The sequence below is a fragment of the Tachypleus tridentatus genome, chromosome 9 (genome assembly GCF_004210375.1).
Source record: "Tachypleus tridentatus isolate NWPU-2018 chromosome 9, ASM421037v1, whole genome shotgun sequence".
Classification (NCBI taxonomy): domain Eukaryota; kingdom Metazoa; phylum Arthropoda; class Merostomata; order Xiphosura; family Limulidae; genus Tachypleus; species Tachypleus tridentatus.
Genome location: NC_134833.1, coordinates 166,547,643 through 166,573,740, shown reverse-complemented (window position 1 = coordinate 166,573,740; position 26,098 = coordinate 166,547,643). Strand labels below are relative to the sequence as shown.

At 34.4% G+C, this 26,098-nt stretch overlaps 1 protein-coding gene across 1 annotated transcript in view; it reads right to left on the bottom strand.

The window, feature by feature from the left end:
- LOC143226888 (beta-scruin-like) overlaps positions 1-9,126 on the bottom strand; it is a 113,743-nt gene extending 104,617 nt beyond the window's left edge. The window contains exon 1 of the mRNA XM_076458422.1: positions 8,956-9,126. Coding sequence (XP_076314537.1) covers positions 8,956-9,110 — 155 coding nt within the window. The 5' untranslated portion in view covers positions 9,111-9,126. The remainder of the gene's footprint in view (positions 1-8,955) is intronic.
- Positions 9,127-26,098: the final 16,972 nt, after the last annotated feature.

Genomic DNA, 26,098 nt, shown 5'->3' with positions numbered 1-26,098 from the left:
TTCTGTGGTGTCATATGTTATCCAACTCTGTTAACCTCCCAGTCCCACTGTATTAATGTGTTATTATATCTTCACTGTTAACTTTCTGTGGTGTCATATGTTATCCAACTCTGTTAACCTCCCAGTCCCACTGTATTAATGTGTTATTATATCTTCACTGTTAACTTTCTGTGGTGTCATATGTTATCCAACTCTGTTAACCTCCCAGTCCCACTGTATTAATGTGTTATTATATCTTCACTGTTAACTTTCTGTGGTGTCATATGTTATCCAACTCTGTTAACCTCCCAGTCCCACTGTATTAATGTGTTATTATATCTTCACTGTTAACTTTCTGTGGTGTCATATGTTATCCAACTCTGTTAACCTCCCAGTCCCACTGTATTAATGTGTTATTATATCTTCACTGTTAACTTTCTGTGGTGTCATATGTTATCCAACTCTGTTAACCTCCCAGTCCCACTGTATTAATGTGTTATTATATCTTCACTGTTAACTTTCTGTGGTGTCATATGTTATCCAACTCTGTTAACCTCCCAGTCCCACTGTATTAATGTGTTATTATATCTTCACTGTTAACTTTCTGTGGTGTCATATGTTATCCAACTCTGTTAACCTCCCAGTCCCACTGTATTAATGTGTTATTATATCTTCACTGTTAACTTTCTGTGGTGTCATATGTTATCCAACTCTGTTAACCTCCCAGTCCCACTGTATTAATGTGTTATTATATCTTCACTGTTAACTTTCTGTGGTGTCATATGTTATCCAACTCTGTTAACCTCCCAGTCCCACTGTATTAATGTGTTATTATATCTTCACTGTTAACTGTTATCCAACTCTGTTAACCTCCCAGTCCCACTGTATTAATGTGTTATTATATCTTCACTGTTAACTTTCTGTGGTGTCATATGTTATCCAACTCTGTTAACCTCCCAGTCCCACTGTATTAATGTGTTATTATATCTTCACTGTTTCCAACTGTTCTGTGGTGTATTATGTTATATAACTCTGTTAACCTCCCAGTCCCACTGTATTAACTGTGTTATTATATCTTCACTGTTAACTTTCTGTGGTGTCATATGTTATCCAACTCTGTTAACCTCCCAGTCCCACTGTATTAATGTGTTATTATATCTTCACTGTTAACTTTCTGTGGTGTCATATGTTATCCAACTCTGTTAACCTCCCAGTCCCACTGTATTAATGTGTTATTATATCTTCACTGTCAACTTTCTGTGGTGTCATATGTTATCCAACTCTGTTAACCTCCCAGTCCCACTGTATTAATGTTATTATATCTTCACTGTTAACTTTCTGTGGTGTCATATGTTATCCAACTCTGTTAACCTCCCAGTCCCACTGTATTAATGTGTTATTATATCTTCACTGTTAACTTTCTGTGGTGTCATATGTTATCCAACTCTGTTAACCTCCCAGTCCCACTGTATTAATGTGTTATTATATCTTCACTGTTAACTTTCTGTGGTGTCATATGTTATCCAACTCTGTTAACCTCCCAGTCCCACTGTATTAATGTGTTATTATATCTTCACTGTTAACTTTCTGTGGTGTCATATGTTATCCATCTCTGTTAACCTCCCAGTCCCACTGTATTAATGTGTTATTATATCTTCACTGTTAACTTTCTGTGGTGTCATATGTTATCCAACTCTGTTAACCTCCCAGTCCCACTGTATTAATGTGTTATTATATCTTCACTGTTAACTTTCTGTGGTGTCATATGTTATCCAACTCTGTTAACCTCCCAGTCCCACTGTATTAATGTGTTATTATATCTTCACTGTTAACTTTCTGTGGTGTCATATGTTATCCAACTCTGTTAACCTCCCAGTCCCACTGTATTAATGTGTTATTATATCTTCACTGTTAACTTTCTGTGGTGTCATATGTTATCCAACTCTGTTAACCTCCCAGTCCCACTGTATTAATGTGTTATTATATCTTCACTGTTAACTTTCTGTGGTGTCATATGTTATCCAACTCTGTTAACCTCCCAGTCCCACTGTATTAATGTGTTATTATATCTTCACTGTTAACTTTCTGTGGTGTCATATGTTATCCAACTCTGTTAACCTCCCAGTCCCACTGTATTAATGTGTTATTATATCTTCACTGTTAACTTTCTGTGGTGTCATATGTTATCCAACTCTGTTAACCTCCCAGTCCCACTGTATTAATGTGTTATTATATCTTCACTGTTAACTTTCTGTGGTGTCATATGTTATCCCAGTCCCACTGTATTAATCTGTTAACCTCCCAGTCCCACTGTATTAATGTGTTATTATATCTTCACTGTTAACTTTCTGTGGTGTCATATGTTATCCAACTCTGTTAACCTCCCAGTCCCACTGTATTAATGTGTTATTATATCTTCACTGTTAACTTTCTGTGGTGTCATATGTTATCCAACTCTGTTAACCTCCCAGTCCCACTGTATTAATGTGTTATTATATCTTCACTGTTAACTTTCTGTGGTGTCATATGTTATCCAACTCTGTTAACCTCCCAGTCCCACTGTATTAATGTGTTATTATATCTTCACTGTTAACTTTCTGTGGTGTCATATGTTATCCAACTCTGTTAACCTCCCAGTCCCACTGTATTAATGTGTTATTATATCTTCACTGTTAACTTTCTGTGGTGTCATATGTTATCCAACTCTGTTAACCTCCCAGTATTAATGTTATTACTGTACTTTCTGTGTGTTATTATATCTTAACCTGTTAACTGTATTCTGTGGTGTCATATGTTATCCAACTCTGTTAACCTCCCAGTCCCACTGTATTAATGTGTTATTATATCTTCACTGTTAACTTTCTGTGGTGTCATATGTTATCCAACTCTGTTAACCTCCCAGTCCCACTGTATTAATGTGTTATTATATCTTCACTGTTAACTTTCTGTGGTGTCATATGTTATCCAACTCTGTTAACCTCCCAGTCCCACTGTATTAATGTGTTATTATATCTTCACTGTTAACTTTCTGTGGTGTCATATGTTATCCAACTCTGTTAACCTCCCAGTCCCACTGTATTAATGTGTTATTATATCTTCACTGTTAACTTTCTGTGGTGTCATATGTTATCCAACTCTGTTAACCTCCACAGTCCCACTGTATTAATGTGTATTATTATATCTTCACTGTTAACTTTCTGTGGTGTCATATGTTATCCAACTCTGTTAACCTCCCAGTCCCACTGTATTAATGTGTTATTATATCTTCACTGTTAACTTTCTGTGGTGTCATATGTTATCCAACTCTGTTAACCTCCCAGTCCCACTGTATTAATGTGTTATTATATCTTCACTGTTAACTTTCTGTGGTGTCATATGTTATCCAACTCTGTTAACCTCCCAGTCCCACTGTATTAATGTGTTATTATATCTTCACTGTTAACTTTCTGTGGTGTCATATGTTATCCAACTCTGTTAACCTCCCAGTCCCACTGTATTAATGTGTTATTATATCTTCACTGTTAACTTTCTGTGGTGTCATATGTTATCCAACTCTGTTAACCTCCCAGTCCCACTGTATTAATGTGTTATTATATCTTCACTGTTAACTTTCTGTGGTGTCATATGTTATCCAACTCTGTTAACCTCCCAGTCCCACTGTATTAATGTGTTATTATATCTTCACTGTTAACTTTCTGTGGTGTCATATGTTATCCAACTCTGTTAACCTCCCAGTCCCACTGTATTAATGTGTTATTATATCTTCACTGTTAACTTTCTGTGGTGTCATATGTTATCCAACTCTGTTAACCTCCCAGTCCCACTGTATTAATGTGTTATTATATCTTCACTGTTAACTTTCTGTGGTGTCATATGTTATCCAACTCTGTTAACCTCCCAGTCCCACTGTATTAATGTGTTATTATATCTTCACTGTTAACTTTCTGTGGTGTCATATGTTATCCAACTCTGTTAACCTCCCAGTCCCACTGTATTAATGTGTTATTATATCTTCACTGTTAACTTTCTGTGGTGTCATATGTTATCCAACTCATATGTTATCCAATTAACCTCCCAGTCCCACTGTATTAATCTTCACTGTTATTATATCTTCACTGTTAACCTCCCAGTCCCACTGTGGTTATTATATCTTCACTGTTAACTTTCATATGTTATCCAACTCTGTTAACCTCCCAGTCCCACTGTATTAATGTGTTATTATATCTTCACTGTTAACTTTCTGTGGTGTCATATGTTATCCAACTCTGTTAACCTCCCAGTCCCACTGTATTAATGTGTTATTATATCTTCACTGTTAACTTTCTGTGGTGTCATATGTTATCCAACTCTGTTAACCTCCCAGTCCCACTGTATTAATGTGTTATTATATCTTCACTGTTAACTTTCTGTGGTGTGTCATATGTTATCCAACTCTGTTAACCTCCCAGTCCCACTGTATTAATGTGTTATTATATCTTCACTGTTAACTTTCTGTGGTGTCATATCTGTTAACTTTCTGTGGTGTCATATGTTATCCAACTCTGTTAACCTCCCAGTCCCACTGTATTAATGTGTTATTATATCTTCACTGTTAACTTTCTGTGGTGTCATATGTTATCCAACTCTGTTAACCTCCCAGTCCCACTGTATTAATGTGTTATTATATCTTCACTGTTAACTTTCTGTGGTGTCATATGTTATCCAACTCTGTTAACCTCCCAGTCCCACTGTATTAATGTGTTATTATATCTTCACTGTTAACTTTCTGTGGTGTCATATGTTATCCAACTCTGTTAACCTCCCAGTCCCACTGTATTAATGTGTTATTATATCTTCACTGTCAACTTTCTGTGGTGTCATATGTTATCCAACTCTGTTAACCTCCCAGTCCCACTGTATTAATGTGTTATTATATCTTCACTGTTAACTTTCTGTGGTGTCATATGTTATCCAACTCTGTTAACCTCCCAGTCCCACTGTATTAATGTGTTATTATATCTTCACTGTTAACTTTCTGTGGTGTCATATGTTATCCAACTCTGTTAACCTCCCAGTCCCACTGTATTAATGTGTTATTATATCTTCACTGTTAATTTTCTGTGGTGTCATATGTTATCCAACTCTGTTAACCTCCCAGTCCCACTGTATTAATGTGTTATTATATCTTCACTGTTAACTTTCTGTGGTGTCATATGTTATCCAACTCTGTTAACCTCCCAGTCCCACTGTATTAATGTGTTATTATATCTTCACTGTTAACCTTCTGTGGTGTCATATGTTATCCAATTCTGTTAACCTCCCAGTCCCACTGTATTAATGTGTTATTATATCTTCACTGTTAACTTTCTGTGGTGTCATATGTTATCCAACTCTGTTAACCTCCCAGTCCCACTGTATTAATGTGTTATTATATCTTCACTGTTAACTTTCTGTGGTGTCATATGTTATCCAACTCTGTTAACCTCCCAGTCCCACTGTATTAATGTGTTATTATATCTTCACTGTTAACTGTTATCCAACTCTGTTAACCTCCCAGTCCCACTGTATTAATGTGTTATTATATCTTCACTGTTAACTTTCTGTGGTGTCATATGTTATCCAACTCTGTTAACCTCCCAGTCCCACTGTATTAATGTGTTATTATATCTTCACTGTCAACTTTTTGTGGTGTCATATGTTATCCAACCCTGTTAACCTCCCAGTCCCACTGTATTATGTGTTATTATATCTTCACTGTTAACTTTCTGTGGTGTCTGTAAATCATCCAACTCTGTTAACCTCCCAGTCCCACTGTATTAATGTGTTACTATATCTTCACTGTTAATTTTCTGTGGTGTCATATGTTATCCAACTCTATTAACCTCCCAGTCCCACTGTATTAATGTGTTATTATATCTTCACTGTTAACTTTCTGTGGTGTCATATGTTATCCAACTCTGTTAACCTCCCAGTCCCACTGTATTAATGTGTTATTATATCTTCACTGTTAACTTTCTGTGGTGTCATATGTTATCCAACTCTGTTAACCTCCCAGTCCCACTGTATTAATGTTATTATATCTTCACTGTTAACTTTCTGTGGTGTCTGTTATCCAACTCTGTTAACCTCCCAGTCCCACTGTATTAATGTGTTATTATATCTTCACTGTTAACTTTCTGTGGTGTCATATGTTATCCAACTCTGTTAACCTCCCAGTCCCTCTGTATTAATGTGTTATTATATCTTCGCTGTTAACTTTCTGTGGTGTCATATGTTATCCAACTCTGTTAACCTCCCAGTCCCACTGTATTAATGTGTTATTATATCTTCACTGTTAACTTTCTGTGGTGTCATATGTTATCCAACTCACTGTTAACCTCCCAGTCCCACTGTATTAATGTGTTATTATATCTTCACTGTTAACTTTCTGTGGTGTCATATGTTATCCAACACATGTTAACCTCCCAGTCCCACTGTATTAATGTGTTATTATATCTTCACTGTTAACTTTCTGTGGTGTCATATGTTATCCAACTCTGTTAACCTCCCAGTCCACTGTATTAATGTGTTATTATATCTTCACTGTTAATAAGCTGTGGTGTCATATGTTATCCAACTCTGTTAACCTCCCAGTCCCACTGTGTAATGTGTTATTATATCTTCACTGTTAACTTTCTGTGGTGTCATATGTCTTCACTGTTAACAATCTGTGATGTCATATGTTATCCAACTCTGTTAACCTCCTAATCCCACTGTATTAAAATGTTATTATATCTTCACTGTTAACTTTCTGTGGTGTCATATGTTATCCAACTCTGTTAACCTCACAGTCCCACTGTATTAATGTTATTATATCTTGACTGTTAACTTTCTGTGGTGTTATATGTTATCCAACTCTGTTAACCTCCCAGTCCCACTGTATTAATGTGTTATAATATCTTCGCTGTTAACTTTCTGTGGTGTCATATGTTATCCAACTCTGTTAACCTCCCAGTCCCACTGTATTAATGTGTTATTATATCTTCACTGTTAACTTTCTGTGGTGTCATATGTTATCCAACTCTGTTAACCTCCCAGTCCCACTGTATTAATGTGTTATTATATCTTCACTGTTAACTTTCTGTGGTGTCATATGTTATCCAACTCTGTTAACCTCTCAGTCCCACTGTATTAATGTGTTATTATATCTTCACTGTTAACATATGTATTCACTGTTAACAATCTGTGGTGTCATATGTTATCCAACTCTGTTAACCTCCCAGTCCCACTGTATTAATGTGTTATTATATCTTCACTGTTAATTTTCTGTGGTGTCATATGTTATCCACCTCTGTTAACCTCCCAGTCCCACTGTATTAATGTGTGATTATATCTTCACTGTTAACTTTCTGTGGTGTCATATGTTATCCAACTCTGTTAGTCTCCCAGTCCCACTGTATTAATGTGTTATTATGTCTTCACTGTTAACTTTCTGTGGTGTCATATGTTATCCAACTCTGTTAACCTCCCAGTCCCACTGTATTAATGTGTTATTATATCTTCACTGTTAACTTTCTGTGGTGTCATATGTTATCCAACTCTGTTAACCTCCCAGTCACATTATAATTAATGCTTCAGATAATATCACAGTAATATATCGAATCTGGGTTAAAATGGTAGCATATTCATATTCTTTGATGGTCAGTTATAAAGTTGATTAAATGTAGGAGATAAATAATATTTTGAAGGAATGGAAGTCATGAAGTGGTGCTGTAAACTGGACAATAAAAGTGAGTTTATCTGCTGACTTCAGGCGCCCTTTCTTTGGCCAGTTTTTACTAGAATATTATCAAGTGCAGACTTTTATGGAAGTGAGTTCTAAAGAAGAAAAAGCTATGGAGCTAAACACAGTTTTTAAAAAAATACTTTTCTTTTGTCTAGGTAGGTAGACACACTGTATTTTTCATTTATTTGTCATAATAAAGGTTTTGTTCATTGATTTAAATATATCCAAACTAATTTCTGTATGCTTAAAGAACCCCAGTCACGTTATTCTATTAATGAATATCCCCCTTTACCACTTGACTGAATCTACTGTTATTTGCTGACTTTCTTGTCAGGAAATCGGTCTTATCTGAAAAATACCCTGGTATGTCCTCATGATAAACAGCAGCTGTAGAGTCTTTTGATGTATGAGATAATATGGTTTACAGTTATTAGCGAGAAGTGCTGTGGTCGTCACTTAGCCTTTCTTATTGTTCCCATTACATAGTTGTACACGTGCTTAGTTGCCAACACCTCTTACTAATTATCTTCTGAATATTTCTAATAATCATCCTCTATTTCTATACCAACTATTAGATGTAAAACCAAAGATAACTTATTCATTAAAGACAGTTGTTTTTATTTATCACAAAGCTAAGTAATTAGCAACCTATCTTCACTCTGTCCACTGAGGACAATCTTACCCGGACGGTTTCGTTATACATCGATAAGCTCACCACTTATCCATCGTTGGACTCATTAAGATTGAAAACAGTAAAGTGTTAGTCAATTAAACGTTAGCTGTCAGAATTTCAGTCATTCAGTTTAGTTGTTGCCTTCTATTTACTCAATTCATTCTGTTTTCTGCAGTAAAAAATATACATACTCGTATGTTATGTATACGTTACCCACAACGTTTCGATCAGTAGCACCACCTACTGGTAAAATACAAAACCAATCAAGCGAATAACAAGATACGACACAATATCAACTAAACGGTACGTGTACAGAGCAAACAGGAAGAATAACAAATTAGTGATTCACGTTTTAATGTTTTACTGAAGTAACTTCGAGTCGTTAATGTTCACATTTACTGAAAATCGTTGAAAAATATGTTTCCTAGAGAGGGCAGTCCGAGGAAGGGTAGTGAGAAACATAACGAATGGATAGTAGGTGCTGTCATTAAAAAAAAAAAAAAGAATAACCAACGGACAGACTGACAATCATACACTTTATGAAAAGATCTATATCTACCTGTCCTCTTGATCAAGTTTAGGCATTGATGCAATGATCCCTAAATTTGGGTCTGTCTTGTCTGGGGGCTGCTCGTTATTTGGCTTCGAGTCTATATGGTCGTCGGAACATGGAACAGCTCGTGTAACGTGTTCAGTGTGCCGGTACTTTGCCATTGTACTCGTGTTCACTGTAACTAACAAGAACACAATGATTTATTGATAACAGACAACTCTGATGCCTTATATGAAATCGAAAACTATAGAGCAAAAAATTCGTCCTAATTTATTTACTTGTATCTTAAGAATTCAGCTCTATTTCACTAGCAAGCTAAATAAACATAATAGTTAAGCCTAACTACTTTTCAACCTTTAAATTACTGTTTATATAGAACAAAACTTAACACGAAACATTGTCCTAACTTATGTAACATATAAAGCTTTACATTTTCGTTTTGGTATTCATTTCTTCTGCCATCGACCCAGAAATTATATTTTTCTTTTTTTTAGAATATAATAGCAAGCTACGTTTCATTGTAAAACAAATAGATACAATTTTATTTACTTTCATTGAGGGTAATAATATTATCTTTAACGCTGATGAGGCCATATATGACATCTATCCCTTTCTAAGTTTTTCACTTAAATCTACAGCAACACCTAATTTTCTTACTTCTGATTTGAGTGGTATCGTTGAGCATGCGCAACTACAATACAGACTTTCTTGTTAAAACTAACTGGTTCACCCAATTTGACAAAATGTACATTGTGGAATATCGGAAATCGTATCTTTAATTAGGTAATAAAATATACATGTTCCAAAAGATTGTGTATTAATTGAAAGATAATATATATTAAAACAATGTTTTGACCTTAAATGATCATAAGCTAGTAACTCAAACAATAACAAATTACCAAATTATTGTTTACAACGCTTTACACATTATAACACGGTATTTTTTGTTTTAGTGTATTAGATGCTGTCACAAACATATAATCTTAATGTTATAATCAACAATAAGCTTACTCTTACAGGATATCAGGTAAAAGAATCGCCACACTCAACAAATTATACGTTTTCCAAAGTCATTCTCAAGCTCAGTTCTAAGCTTTAATTCAGCATAACGCAAAAACACAACTTTCGACTGTGGTTCAATAAAGTGTATATAAAATTCAGTTTGAACAAAAAACAAACTAGACCTACTATCAAACTTACACAAACATAGTCTTTGAACCAAAATTTCTTAGTCTTAGCAATCCTAATTATGTTCAAAAATTTTATTTAAATACTTCATGTTAAGCCTAATATGTTTATGATAAAGCAGTAGAAAGTAGGCCTATAACCAACAGAATGATATCACTGGGATTTAGGCATACATCTAGTTTTTACCAGGTCTACCCTAATTTAAACATCGTTTTAAAAGTAGCATCAGGCTTACCGCCGAATTAACCTATGTCAACATTAATACTAATGCCTCATTAACTTGAATAAGTTACACTAATATTAATAGTAACCTAAACATGTACCTTTAAAAACAGTGTAACAACTTACTAGATCTGTTTTTCGGTTCTTAATTTTATTCAGTTTACAACTTTTTTTTTTTATGTTGTATGTCAGTGGGAGTAAAATGTAACTTTAAATTTAAACTACGAACCGAACCTCACATTTGATTTTTACAACCATAAGGCGATTGTGATTACGCAATTAATTGTACTTCAGCTGAAATACCATGAAAAACTTCGGAGAGAATGTATTTCACGTTTTCGGAACTTCACATTCCATCACGTGACTAGAGAATGAAACTGAACAGATTAAGACTCGGTAAGTCATGCATGTATAAAATACATAAAAAAAAGTTAGCGCCGCCCCCGCTGCTACAGCGGTTTGTCTCCCCATTTACAACGCTAAAAGCAGCGTTTCGATTCCCCTTGGTGGGCTGAGTAGATAGTCCGATGTGGCTTTCCTTTAAGGGGGAAAAAAAAACATACACACACACTTTGACGCCATATTAGAAATAAATCCGTATATTATCTAAGTTTACACAACTCTTCTTTAAAATATCCTTCCACATAAAATTTTATTTTCTGAAAACACGTGATGAGAGTTTATACTTCCCAAAATATTGCAAGATGGAAAATAATTTTATTTTATTTTCACTATTTTTCTTTTTAGCTTTTAATACAAGTAAATGCCCAGTAGAAGTTATACATATTTTTAAACGAACATCATCCTCGTAAGTCGAATACGTGATAAATATTCTACAACTAATGCGTATTGGGTAAGAAAATCAAAGTAATTCCTCCAAGCATGAATAGTATTTAATTTTACAGAGGCTTGTTTCATTTCTATATCTCATTTATTTATAAGGCCATTAAAATATATACAAATGAACTATATATTTATGGAATATCAGCTGACTTAGCTTCTTTCCACATAGGTTTGGCATGGCCAGGTGGTTAGGGCCCTCGATCGTAATCTGAGGGTCGCAGATTCACATCCCCATCACATGCACGCTCTTTCAGCCATGGGGACGTTATAAGTTCCATCAATCCCACTATTCATTGATAAAAGAGTAGCCCAAGAGTTTGCGGTGGGTGATGATGGCTAGCTGAAGATGCACGAGGTGGAAACTCTACGAAAACGTTTTTGAGTGGACCGTTTAGTGTATTATTATTAGGATTGTTGAAGAGCTCCATAATCCAAGTAAGTGGCAGTGCTACAACTACATTTTAATGTTGTAACTTATTTGTTAGGTAGAGGGTACTTAAATGGACTGGAATTTCAGCAAAATACTAAATAAGCAAACTTAACTTCAAGGCAGCATAAAAATACTGCAACACCCTGATAAATACTCAATAAACAAATTTAACTTTACAACATCATAAAAATAAGTCCTCTCATTAGTTTTGTAAACAAATTCACTTTTATTATGTGTGCTAAATGAACCTGTCAACTAAATAGAGTATTAAGTATGGAATTCTTTAAACAGTTGTCTAACTAAGTTAGATATTAACAATTTAAACTGTTTTAAAAGTTGTGGAAATTTGTTTTACTCTAGTAGTGTTTATTCTCATCTCGACAGTTTAAAATTTGTTCGATCTAACGAAGTGCTATAGCTCGAAACGTCATATTTTGATTAAAATATTGGCAATTATTCAACCTTTTATTTAATTTTGCTATTTTCGTCACCTATATGGTTTTAACTGCATTTGTCTTTTAATAAATCTTCATGCCAAATTTGATGAAGATCTATCAACAGGAGAGAAGAATGGCAAAAAAAACTTCCATAAAAATAGTCAAGGATTGGAGAATTGGCATTAAAGTACAATTTGTGTTTCTAACTGGAAAGATTTGTTTCTTTTTAATTTCGCGAAAAACTGCACGATGGGTATCAAATGTAGCCGCTAACCCTAATTTGGCAGTGTAAGACTAGAGGGAAGGCAGCTAGTCATCACCAACTCTTGGGTTACTGTTTCACCAACGAATACTAACGAATTTTAATGCCCCCACGGCTTAAAGGGCGATCTTGTTTGATGGAATAGAAATTCGAGCTATGAACCTCAGACTGGGTGTCAATCGCCCTAACCACTTGGCCATGCTAGGCCTAAATTAGGGACAGCTAACTCATATAAGTCTCGTGTAGTTTGGCATGAATTTCCAAATAAACCATACTTAATATTTTCATGATATCAGTTTCGAACACTTTATATGATCTTAAAGTCAAATGTTCTCTAGCAAACAAATGTATCATAATGCTAAAAATATAGCATATAATAACGTTATGTAATGTGCAAAGAAAATTCAAACACGAAGTGAAACATAAAATAAGATTTATTTTAGATGCACCGTAATGCTTTATAATTTAACCTTTTCAGATTTTTTTTTTAAATCAATAAAAACAATTCTTCAATGTGTTATGTAGCAGTTGATTTATGAGTCGCATTTTGGTAACTAGTAATGACGTTATTGAAATAATCGTAGAAAGTTCGATATCGTTCTTTTGTAAAGTAAACTGTATAAGTAAAGAATAATTTAATTTTCGTGCATTTTGTATTGTATACTTAGAACCACCATCATGTTGCTGTAGAAACGATATACTAATTAGAAAAGCCCGAAGTGGGTTTTGTTTGTTTTCGTTTAGAATTTCGCGCAAAGCTATACGAGGTCTATCTGCACTAGCCGTCCCTAATTTAGCAGTGTAAGACTAGAGGGAAGGCAGTTAGTCATCACCACCCACCGCCAACTCCTAGGATACTCTTTTACCAACGAATAGTGGATTGACCGTCACATTATAACGCTCCCACGACTGAAAGGACGAGCATATTTGGTGTGACGGGGATTCGAACCCGCGACCCTCAACCCGTGGTGGGCAAAGCACAAATAGCCAATGGTGTAGTTCTGTGCCTACACAAACAAACAAAAACTAATTATAAGTTATTTACAAAGTCATAAAACGTGAATGCCTAAAACTAAAAAGAGGAAAGAATCATGGGCGTATATTATTATCTCTAAAACTTCAATCAAGCATAGTTATTAAAAATTAAATAAACAAACATTTGAGAAAATACAGGTATTTACTGATAAACATTAAAAAAAATATATAATTAAAGTCTTCAAGTTCTACTTTATGAAACCATACGAAATATTTTCAGTTTTGAATCATGTTAATTTATCATTTTTAATTGATTAATATTATGGCAGATAATTAAAGCCACGAACAGCAAGATTGTATTGAGGTTGTTAAGATAGTTTTAGTCGTGAGTTGTTTCTTGTAACTTGTTCTATTGATATTTTGCTCAGAAAACACAGTTTAGTCTATAATAGCGTTTCATTCTTTATGGGTTTTGTTGTTTATGATCATAAATTACAAAGAACGTAAAGGTAAATCACAACATGTGGATTTGCTATTTTTTAAATATTTGAATCTTTTTTTAACATTCGAATTTTAACATTATGTTTGATTGAAACTGATAGCAAAAATCTTACAGTACGCTTTTCGTTACATCTATCTGTGTTTTGGTTAATAATCTAGGCCTCTTTACATTTTAACTTGAGAGAAATTTACTCACCATAGAACATAGGAACAAATCATACGTTGTTGGAAGATAAGAGTAAGAATGTAATTTATAGTGTAATTTATCTGTTAAGTTTAAAGTTTTGTCTAAGTTATGTAACCGTTTAAAGTAATATTACAATTTCATACATATAAGTTGAAGCTTACAAACGCTATCGATTCGCTGAGGAAACTAGAAATAATTTTCAACGTAAATCAGCCAAAAGGCCTAAGAGCAGCGTATGCTTTAGGGACACAACAAATAGATTTACTAATATGCCAGGCCTACGACATATTAGTCCTGGTTCAATATATTTTCAAAATAATGTTTTCTTATTGGCTATGTGGCACCTTTAAACATATTTTTAAGAAAAAAAATCTCGCCAGTTTTTTTCTTATACTTGTCTCCTCCCCATCCATACCAACTTTTAACAGAGATACGTGTAGAATTAGTCTACTATGATATTAATGTGATATTAATTTACTCTTTCCGTGTGAACCAAAATAAATGAAACTGAGTTATACAACACGAAGACTCATCAAGTTAAGAAGAACTGTGTCTACGTATGTATGTATTTGAAGGCATGGTAGTGGTTCCAACGGCCCGGCATGGTCAGGCGCATTAAGGCGTGCGACTCGTAATCTGAGGGTCGCGGGTTCGCATCCGCGTCGCGCCAAACATGCTCGCCCTCCCAGCCATGGGGGCGTTTTAATGTGAGGTCAATCCCACTATTCGTTGGTAAAAGAGTAGCCCAAGAGTTGGCGGTGGGTGGTGATGACTAGCTGCCTTCCCTCTAGTCTTACACTGCTAAATTAGGGACGCTAGCACAGATAGCCCTCGAGTAGCTTTGTGCGAAATTTCAAAATAAACAAACAAGTGGTTCCAACAGAATTAGAAGGTGGAACATCATTAGTATGATTCCAGTCTACTTAAAGTTTTTAACATATTTGGAGTACTGCAACACCTGTGCCAAATACTGGAACACTACTGTTTATATTGATGAACCAATGAATATCCTGGTCCATCAAGTTTTGTTTGGGATATGCACTTTACTACCATATAACTGAGCTCTGTGTGTGAATACACATGACACACAGTCATGTGAAAAAGTTAGGACACCTTATGAAAGCCTGTGTATTTTTGTAACATTTTTGGATATATAGATATTTAATCTCAATTTTAACAATACTGAGAGATTGTAGGAATTATAACTAAACAATTAAAACTGAAGAAAAGACTTTTCAAGATCTTCTGTAAATGTAATCTACAAAAATGCATATTCTAATTGAGGAAAAAGTTCGGACACCCTACCCCTAATAACTAGTGTTACCCCTTTTGGCTGAAATAACTGCAGTGAGACACTTCTTGTAGCCATCTACCATTCTCTGACATCGGTCTGAAGAAAGTTTGCCCCACTCCTCAATGCAGAATTCTTTCAGCTGTGAGATGTTTGAGGGGTTTCTTGCATGTACAGCCAGTTTCAAGTCACCCCACAACATCTCAATGGGATTAAGATCTGGACTTTGACTCAGCCATTTCAGGACTCTCCATTTCTTTGTTTTCAGCCAGTCCTTGGTGGATTTACTGGTATGTTTTGCATCATTGTCGTGTTGCAGGGTCCAGTTCCGCTTCAGCTTTAATTTTCGTACAGATGGTCTCACATGATCCTCAAGCACCCTCTGATACACAGTAGAATTCATAGTGGATTCTATTATTGTGAGCTGTCCAGGGCCTGCTGCAGCAAAGCAGCCCCAAACCATGACACTTCCACCTCCATGCTTCTCAGTTGGTATGAGGTTCTTTTCCTGGAATGCTGTATTTGGTTTACGCCAGACATGTCCTCTGTTCTGGTGTCCAAACAATTCAATTTTGGACTCATCTGTCCAAAGAACATTATTCCAGAAGTCCTGGTCTTTGTCTACATTCTCTCTGGCAAACTTCAGTCTGGCCTTGATGTTTCTCTTAGAGAGCAAAGGTTTTCTCCTTGCACACCTCCCATGCAAGTTAAACTTGTGCAGTCTCTTTCTGATTGTAGAGGCATGCACTTTCACATCAACAGTAGCCAGAGCCTGCTGTAGGTCTCGTGATGACATGTTAGGGTGTTTGGAGACCTCTTTTAGCATCTTGCGGTCTGATCTCGGGGTGAACTTGCTTGGACGACCAGACCTGGGCATGTTGGCAGTTGTTTTGAAAGCCCTCCACTTGTTGACTATTTTCCAGACAGTGGAATGGCTGATTTCAAAATCCTTTGGGATCTTTTTAAATCCCTTACCAGGCTCATAAGCTGCTACAATTTTCTTTCTGAAGGCCTCAGACAGCTCTTTTTCTCTCACCATGGTACTCACTCTCACTTCAACAGTCAGGAGCACACCAAACTAAATGTCTGAGGTTTAAATAGGGCAAGCCTCATTCAAAGTGCTGAGTAACGATCTTCTAATCATGTGCACCTGGTGTGATACACCTGTGTGTGAGTTGAGCCATATTAAGTGGGAATAAATGTGGGGGTGTCCTAATTTTTTCCTCAGTTGGAATATGCATTTTTGTAGAATTACATTTACAGAAGATCTTGAAAAGTCTTTTCTTCAGTTTTAATTGTTTAGTTATATTCCTATAATATCTCAGTATTGTTAAAATTGAGATTAAGTATCTATATATCCAAAAATGTTACAAAAATACACAGGCTTTCATCGGGTGTCCTAACTTTTTCACATGACTGAAGCTATTTCTCGTATGGACCTGAGTCTTTCACCATCGTCAAGTTCTTATATTAATATTAATAGATGAAACAAGAGGGGTGAGGGAAGCTATAAGTATAGGCTCCTACACAAATTACTGAATTCAGGTTAGCAAGCACTGTCTTTCTGGTTATGACCACATTGATGTTGCCGCCATTTTGATACACATAAAGTACAAGTTGAAGAAAATATCAAGCAATACACACGATACTTTGTGCCTCAGACTATCTACCCAATCTACATTAACTTATATATTAATTACAAGTAGTACCTAAATAGAAATATTAAAAAATACCCAGTAAGAACTTCATACATACAAAATATTTTATTTTTCTCAATTGAATCATGTCGTGTAATGATGAAATAAAACACTGGGTGCATTAAAATATTTATTTTTGGTATGTCTATTGAGCTACCTTCAATTCCATAATTTATATATATTATTTTATCTATTCAATGTATCCTAGTTCAAGCTAACTAAAAATACTTGTGACTAACATTGTGCAACACCATATAAAATTGATGTACGTTACATGTAGTGAGAGCTATTCTATTACTTTTATCTCTTAAGCGAAAAATCCACCATCTGCAAAATATATAATTGTTCAAACCACTATTTCACCATCATCAATGAAAATATCAGTTACATAATATCTTTCAACGATGACACAGGTCAGTGTTGATACTTTTAACATTGGAATAGATTTCACTACTTTGTTCGATTGTTTCTAGTTCGTTCTGTTCTCTTAATCATTTATTCATGTGTATAAGTCCTCAAAAGCTAGAAAGGTAAAAAATGGCACTTACTTTCAGCAGGTATTCTACTGATTAACCGATCTTTCTAACTACTTGACTGGCACTTAATGGATCAGTGAGAAAGTTGTTGTGGACATTTTAGCCATTCATTAGACCTACCCTTCGGCTTCTCCAATGACGTTTCCTCATCTCACTCTTATAAAACAGGGTTTCTAGCATCTCAGATAGCCAGGTGAGAGCTTTCAGCATCTTCTATCATCTGAGTTGAAGACAATGTAAGCGATATTTACCATCCTAGTTGAGCTATCAGGAATATGTCTAAACAAGAAAACTTGAAATATTTTCCATGCGATCAAACATCCAGCCAAAAGTTTTGTCCGGTTGTTAGGTTGTACCTTTGTGGGTACGGGATCACGCGATCATTTAAGGTGGCACCAGCATTTTGTTATTAAATTTATAAAAGACATTCTGCGAGACGAATTTTAGTTGTATACTCAGCTGCACATTAAACTTAACTTTTAACCTCTTCTTGTTTATATACAATAGAAAACTGTCTTCTTTTAAAGTCCGTGTGTGTACAGAATCACTCCAATTCTTATTTGATGGCGTAGAAAAGGCCTCAAAATATCGTTGATGAAATATGAAAAGAAACTGTATAGACAACATTAAGTTATGCACTTAGTCGTACATTCAACTTGGAAAAAACACGTTTTAGAAAAACATGCTTTTCCCATTTTCTACGCAATGGAGAAGGGAGTATAAGAGGTCCAGCCACATATTTGATTTTAGTAAACTTGCACCTTGTATTTGATTTATTAATTTTTCATAATATTGTAGCATCATCAGTTTCTTTAATCTTCACAGCTCCTGAAATTTTGTTTGACAGAATCTCTTTTGTAGAGGTTAACTTTGTGAGGTTAACTGCTTTTCTTTCTGTCATATTCGTCACAAATAATACCGTGTACTAGCTGAGTCTCTTGTGATGAACAAAGATTCTAATAGTTTGCTAATACCAGTGTATGCATGCTAGCTTTGCTAATGAACAAATCTGTTTTTGTTTTTTTATATTTTGCTTTACTGTGGTTAACAGATAGAAAATACTTTACAAAACGTTCACATTTAAAATACCGTTGTTCCTCCTTGTTGAACTCTTCGATACAGAATACAGTTCTAAACAGTTTTGTGACTAGGATACTGTGGTATATAAAATAAGTGGAATATAAACTAACAAACTACAAGATTCTCTTTTATAGGAAGCCGATGGAATAAAAACGTTGCTTTTAAGGGTATTTCGAAGTCTGTAAAACGTACAAGTTAAAAATAAATTGATAAAGCGGTGACAGTTCAAAATTGAATAAACTGTGAACATAAGAAAAACACGACTAATGAATGTTGAAGAACACGACTAATGAATGTTGAAGAACATGGCTAATGAATGTTGAAGAACACGACTAATGAATGTTGAAGAACACGACTAATGAATGTTGAAGAACATGGCTAATGAATGTTGAAGAACACGACTAATGAATGTTGAAGAACACGACTAATGAATGTTGAAGAACATGGCTAATGAATGTTGAAGAACACGACTAATGAATGTTGAAGAACACGACTAATGAATGTTGAAGAACACGACTAATGAATGTTGAAGAGCACGACTAATGAATGTTGAAGAACACGACTAATGAATGTTGAAGAACACGGCTAATGAATGTTGAAGAACACGACTAATGAATGTTGAAGAACACGACTAATGAATGTTGAAGAGCACGACTAATGAATGTTGAAGAACACGACTAATGAATGTTGAAGAACACGACTAATGAATGTTGAAGAACACGACTAATGAATGTTGAAGAACACGACTAATGAATGTTGAAGAACACGACTAATGAATGTTGAAGAACACGACTAATGAATGTTGAAGAACACGACTAATGAATGTTGAAGAACACGACTAATGAATGTTGAAGAACACGACTAATGAATGTTGAAGAACACGACTAATGAATGGTACAATATTTTGTTGAATTCTGTAAAATGAAAGAAAAAGAAGCAACTTGACGTATTTAAAGATTACCGTTAAATGGAGTCAAGAAATGATTGTAACAGTGTAACAAGAAATGATTGTAACAGTGTAACAAGAAATGATTGTAACAGTGTAACAAGAAATGATTGTAACAGTGTAACAAGAAATGATTGTAACAAATTCCTGCTTCAGTGTCTCAAAAATTGAAGAAATCAAAGTTTCTCATAAGATATACAATTTTAAAAAGGAAACCAGACAGAAATAAAAAAAACATGTATTTCAATAAGGTATTCCAGCCAACTAACCAAATATGGTTTAATTATAACTACATGCAGTTGACTGCCAAAAGTTAACACATACGATAACTTGTCAAAGGAGAAGTAAAATAATAGTCGTAATATTCATTCACACAATATGTTTTATATTTGATGCAAGATTTATGGTAAAGTAAATTTTTCACTTGTTAAATGTAACAAAATTGATTAAAATTGAACTTTTAACTCAATATAAAAAGTTAACGAATCATCTGATGAATACAGGGAAACTTGGTAGTCACTAGTGTCTTTTGGTGTGTAAAAGTGGGCTTAGTTTAATGACAAAACTTAATTTTGAAAACTACAAAGTACGACTCATGTTTAACAAGACCTATGACCGTCTCATGATTTTTAAAACTACAAATACCCAATTAAGAATGAAATAAATAATGTAAATAATCATTGCTAAACACTGTTGTTAATCCTCATATCCATTCTAAGCTATTATTGACGATATTTTCTTGAACAGGTTATCTTAATTACTTGTTCAATACATTGTTCATGAAGAAATACTTCCAAACTTTGTTGACAAGTTTATGTATATGTAGAGTGAAGAAAACACAAAAACTGACGTATTTTGGTACAATGAAAGGTTAAATATTTTGGAGGCAAATTAATTACTTCCAAGATTATGGCTAAACGGCATGACTTGCTATATAACAAACAGCTGAAGGCAAATTAAACCAGAAAAAAAGGAACATTACAGTTGAGGTTATAATGAATCTGGTAATAATAATAAACTAAGGATTAGTACCAGAGTCCAACCAGGTTTTAGGGAAGCAGAGAATTTACTTAACATTGGAAGTAAGAACCCGGGACTTAATACAGCTGAACTCATTCAATGAAATTTTTACACCTCCAAAGGAAATCCGAAATTCATTATTTAGAAAAACCAATCCACCTTGCAATGGATCTGGGCGGTATTTTGATCAACACTAGTTCTACAACTGGTTTTATCATGGAAGCTAGGAACTTGTCTACAGAAATGAATTTAAAAGTGGACTTTTATGTTCACTGACTTTTGTGTTAGTCCGCCTTTATGCATAGTGGGAATAGATTTTCATGAAAAAATAGAGATATGGATTCTATAGACTGTTTTATGTACAGGATCACTCTGCAGTACGTGATAATTACAACAGCAGAAGTTTAATTTATAGTAATAACAAGAAAGGCAGTTATTATAAAGTGAGGTACTAATACTTTGACTCCTGAGGAACAGTTTATCATATTAGAATCAAACATTCCATCTGTTTAACTTTGGAGATTTGTTTGTTTCTGAATTTCGCACAAAGCTACTCAAGGGCTATCTGTGCTAGCCGTCCCTAATTTAGCAGTGTAAGACTAGAAGGAAGGCAGCTAGTCATCACCACCCACCGCCAACTCTTGGGCTACTCTTTTACCAACGAATGGTTTATAATGCTCCCACGGCTGGGAGGGCGAGCATGTTTGGCGCGACCGGGATGCGAATCCGTGACCCTCAGATTACGAGTCGCACGCCTTAACACGCTTGGCCATGCCGGGCCCAACTTTGGAGATTGTCATTTCTTGCACCATGGATTATACAGCTATAGCTTGTCACCAGAACGAAATCTAATGTTAGTATTTACAGGAATGTAACTTTTAAACCTTATGTGTAATTAATTTAAATCTTCCTTAGGTAAAGACATGTCATCAATGGCGTTTCTTAATTTAACTTCATACTCTCTATAAAAATGCTGAGTAATTAACCTTATGGTGTGTATACAGTACTTACAAACACTGGGAATCAAAGACTAGTGATTAAGGGTGGAAAATCTCTCATTATCTGATTTTATCACATAAAGTCTACAAGTGAGAGCGCCACATCATTCATTGGTTTAAATTAATTTTGTACTTTTTTTTTTCGTTCGATTTTCTCTGACGTTCTTCTTGATCCTAGTTCTAATTTCTTACCATTTAAGTTATGTTTTCAACCTCGTTTCAAACAAGTGACATTCTATATTGAAGGTGGTTCCAGTTTCATTTGTATTTTCAACAAGATATTACCACTCCAGTGACCCATGTAATAGTTTTACCATTGGTCTTGAAAAATGGCAGTGGAAAGTCGAGTCAGTTAAAGAATGACAAAAATGTTATATTTTTCGATATGAAGTTTTGTGAATTTTGAAATTAACGTTTATACGTTAGATTAACTTCATAAATAACCTATGTTTAAGTTTACTTGTTTAGACGTTAGATTAACTTCATAAATAACCTATGCTTAAGTTTACTTGTTTAGACGTTAGATTAACTTAATAAATAACCTATGTTTAAGTTTCCTTGTTTAGACAGTAGATTAACTTCATAAATAACCTATGTTTAAGTTTCCTTGTTTAGACGTTAGATTAACTTCATAAATAACCTATGTTTAAGTTTCCTTGTTTAGACGTTAGATTAACTTCATAAATAACCTATGTTTAAGTTTCCTTGTTTAGACGTTAGATTAACTTCATAAATAACCTATGTTTAAGTTTCCTTGTTTAGACGTTAGATTAACTTCATAAATAACCTATGTTTAGTTTGTTAATGTTCGTCGAAGTTAATATTCACAACATTGAAGTAATTACTCAGTTCACTTTATTTGACAAACTGGCTAAATCATACGATAATAATTCGTTATGTGACCAACTCTTTCCTAAATCAACAAATAAAGTTTTAACTGCTTCAAAATGGTTTCCTAAGCTGTGGAGAAGGCACTTTTCGTATTATGTTTTGCAAGAACCCAACTGCCTAGAAACGTCTAGATGAAACGAACAGATGGTTTAACAGTACGTTTATACAGCATCCAGCTCATTTGTTTCAAGTATGTTATATTAGGCTGTAATATATTTTTTTTTACAAGTTATAGATACGAGAAGTACTGTACACGCGAGGAAATTAGAGAGAAAGTGGAATTATTATACTAAGCCTAAATCGATAAATATTGGGTTATTATACGGAACTTGTAGAACCCCCCTAACAACAGAAATAGCTGGTACATGATATATGTGTCACGCTTGTCCGCGGATTGTTGCATAGAGAGAAACTATATGTGAAGCTAAAGTATAAACATTTCAGAAAATATTTAACACAAGTTGTTGTTTTATATAGTGAAATTATGCTACAATTTCTGATTAAGGTATAATGTTTAAATTGTTGTGAAGTAAAAATAATAACACAGGTCTGCGAATTTAATGTTCATGAAAGTTGATTTAGTTTTTGTAACAGACTCTCCATAATTCAACTTTGCAGATTTTGATTTTTTTTTGTATCACTAAACGATTTTTTTATAAATCAGGAAAAACGTTTGCTCAGGTCATAATTATTTTTTCGTTTACCACAATAACCTTTTCCTTTTACTGTTACACTATCATAGAGACTTATTGTTTTAGTTTAACTCTTGTACCGTCAGAGCCTCGTGAATAAATATTGTATTTAAGGCCGAAAATATAATTAACAGTAAGAACATAATAAAAGAATACTAAAGGAACTTTACCCATTAGCAGGTTGATTTTAAATTTAGTTCTGATTAGGTAGGTTGTTACGAGTAGAAGTCAATACCTTATGTATACTTGTTTTTTCGTACAGCATTTGTGGACGTGATGAAGACGTTAGTTAAGAAAACACACTTGTACAAGCACTCCAGCACCATTCTGAAAATTAAACGTACATTTCAAAGGTAAGATCGGACTTAAAATTATTTGTGTACAATCTTAACTTTTTAATCTGTGTTTATATTTTTAATAAACTAAGAAAAATGAAATGTCTTATCAGATAAACACAGTTTTAATTAATAAATTGTAATAGAAGCATAGAACTTCAGAGCAACCTGTACAAGAATTTCAATGTGAGTAAAGAGAAACTTCCAGAAAAGTGCAGTTATCTTAAAATATTCAGCAGCTCAGCCTTTGCTCAGCTCTACATGGAGATTAGCTCAGATTCTGCAAGGAACTAGTTAACACAACTCTGCTGTGTGTAAACCATTCCCTGTTTTTCAGGTAAAGTTAAATAGGTCACATACAAATGTATATTTATATCCTCATAAAGTATCAGATGTATTATCTCTCAGTAATGGCAGACGCAGACCAGGAAATTCACAACTTTGAAGATCAACATAGTTAAATGAGTTTTTCTCTTTTGGTTAAAAAATGACGAGTCTTTTGAAAGAATATTTATTTTAATTAGAACAGAAAAACATAGTGAGCGTATCCTTTCTTTTCTGTCTAGCACGTTTTTAATATCGTAATACAAGCATGAAAACACTTTATCAAATAATTACATCATTAAAATAAAACAAAGAAATACATTTTTACTATTGACTAAAAATCACTTAATATAATTTTCAGAATTACGTTTAACATTCATATAACAGAACATAATATGTTAACTAGTCTCAAAATAAGTCAACGACTAAAATCTTTAAGTAACATCATTTAAGATTACTAGTCTTCAGGTATGACCAAAACTCATGCAGTTCACAGTGGATTAACCCTTTAATAAAGTGTGCATATAAGTAAAAAAATAAATAAATAAAAGAATAGAAAAAGGAGAAACAGAACACGAATTACTCTAGTCAGTTGAGTAACGGGCAGTTGAACATTTACTAAAAAATAAGACTTTTGATAACGGTTATAATAGTTGAAACTCAAAAATATTAAAACTGAATTCACCACAAAAATTAACATTAAACGAAATTTAATATGATTTTAATATACAAGAATATAAATACAAAAATGACTAAAACTTTAACTATTAGTGCGTTAATACTGTGAAAACAAAAAATATCCTTTTACAGAAGCAATAAACAAAAGATACCAAGGCCCAGCATGGCCAGGTGGTTAAGGCACTCTACTCGTAATCAGTGGGGGCGTTATAATGTGACAGTCAATCCCACTATTCGTTGGTAAAAGAGTAGCCCAAGAGTTGGCGGTGGTTGATGATGACTAGCTGCCTTCTGTCTAGTCTTACATTGCTAAATTATCGATGGCTAGCGCAGAAAGTCTTTGTGTAGCTTTGCGCGAAATTCAAAAACAAACAAATAAAGATACAAGAGTAAATTCACAGATACGCCACTCTTTATAGATTGCACCCAATTATAGGTGCTTACAAGGAAATCGCATGATCTTATGTATGTATGCATCAAAAATGAAAACCCTTATTATATATCTTTACGTATTAAATTGTTTTAATTTCGTGCAAAGCCACACAAGGGTTATCTGTGCTAGCCGTCCCTAATTTTGCAGTGTAAGACTAGAGGGAAGGCAGTTAGTCATCACCACCCACTGCCTACTCTTAGGCTACTCTTTTACCAACGAATAGTGGGATTGACCGTAACATTATAACGCTCCCACGGCTGAAAGGGCGAGCATGTTTGGTGTGATAGGGATTCGAACCCGCGACCCTCGGTTTACGAGTCGAGTGCCTTAACCACCTGGCCATTCCGGGCCTTATGAAATAGAGAAGCAATCATTATGACAAAATATAAAAAAGGGAAGTCGTATAGCCCGTCAAGAATGAGGTGGAAGTACTATCACCCCACCCTTTAGTACACCCTAACGATCTAATCTCACATCTCCTAGATAAATGAAATAAAATAAATTTTACAAAATCAAACTTGACCAACAAAGAGGCAGAAAAGTGCAGTCGAGGCGGTCAAACGCCGTTAAATATCTTTGTGAGCTGCTCCAAATTAAGGTATTTCTCGACATGACTTGGTGGTGTATTCATATAATTCTAAAGGTACAAATCAGATTAACTAACAAATATATAGCACTGTCATTGCATTTCGGTAACACAACATTCTAACAATGGCTTTTATGTCATATCGATTAGCAACAAAAGTATAACTTAATATTGTTGTTAGTCTTAGTAATGAAAGTATAAAATGATAGGTAAGGAAACAAAATTGTAAAGATATTTGTTGATTTCTTAGTTTAGAGTCTCCGTTGATAAAGAGGTTTGTTACTTATGAAAAACATTGGTGATATAATAGAAAATAACTCAATTCAGAAGTGATTTGTTTAAAATTAAATCGACATTTTTACTTTCATGATAAATTTTATGCACTTGGATGTAGGCTACGTGATTCCACATTACATTTTTACTTTAGGCTTAATGTACTAACACTCACTACACTTATAAGGTTTCACAGCCTCCTTGCAGCCTCTGCCACTAAAATAGTAATGGGCTGACAGTCATTAAACTGTTTTAACTGAATAAGTGAATTTTGGCGTTTATGACCCTTCTTATTTCGAGAAATCAGGCGTGACATGACGTACA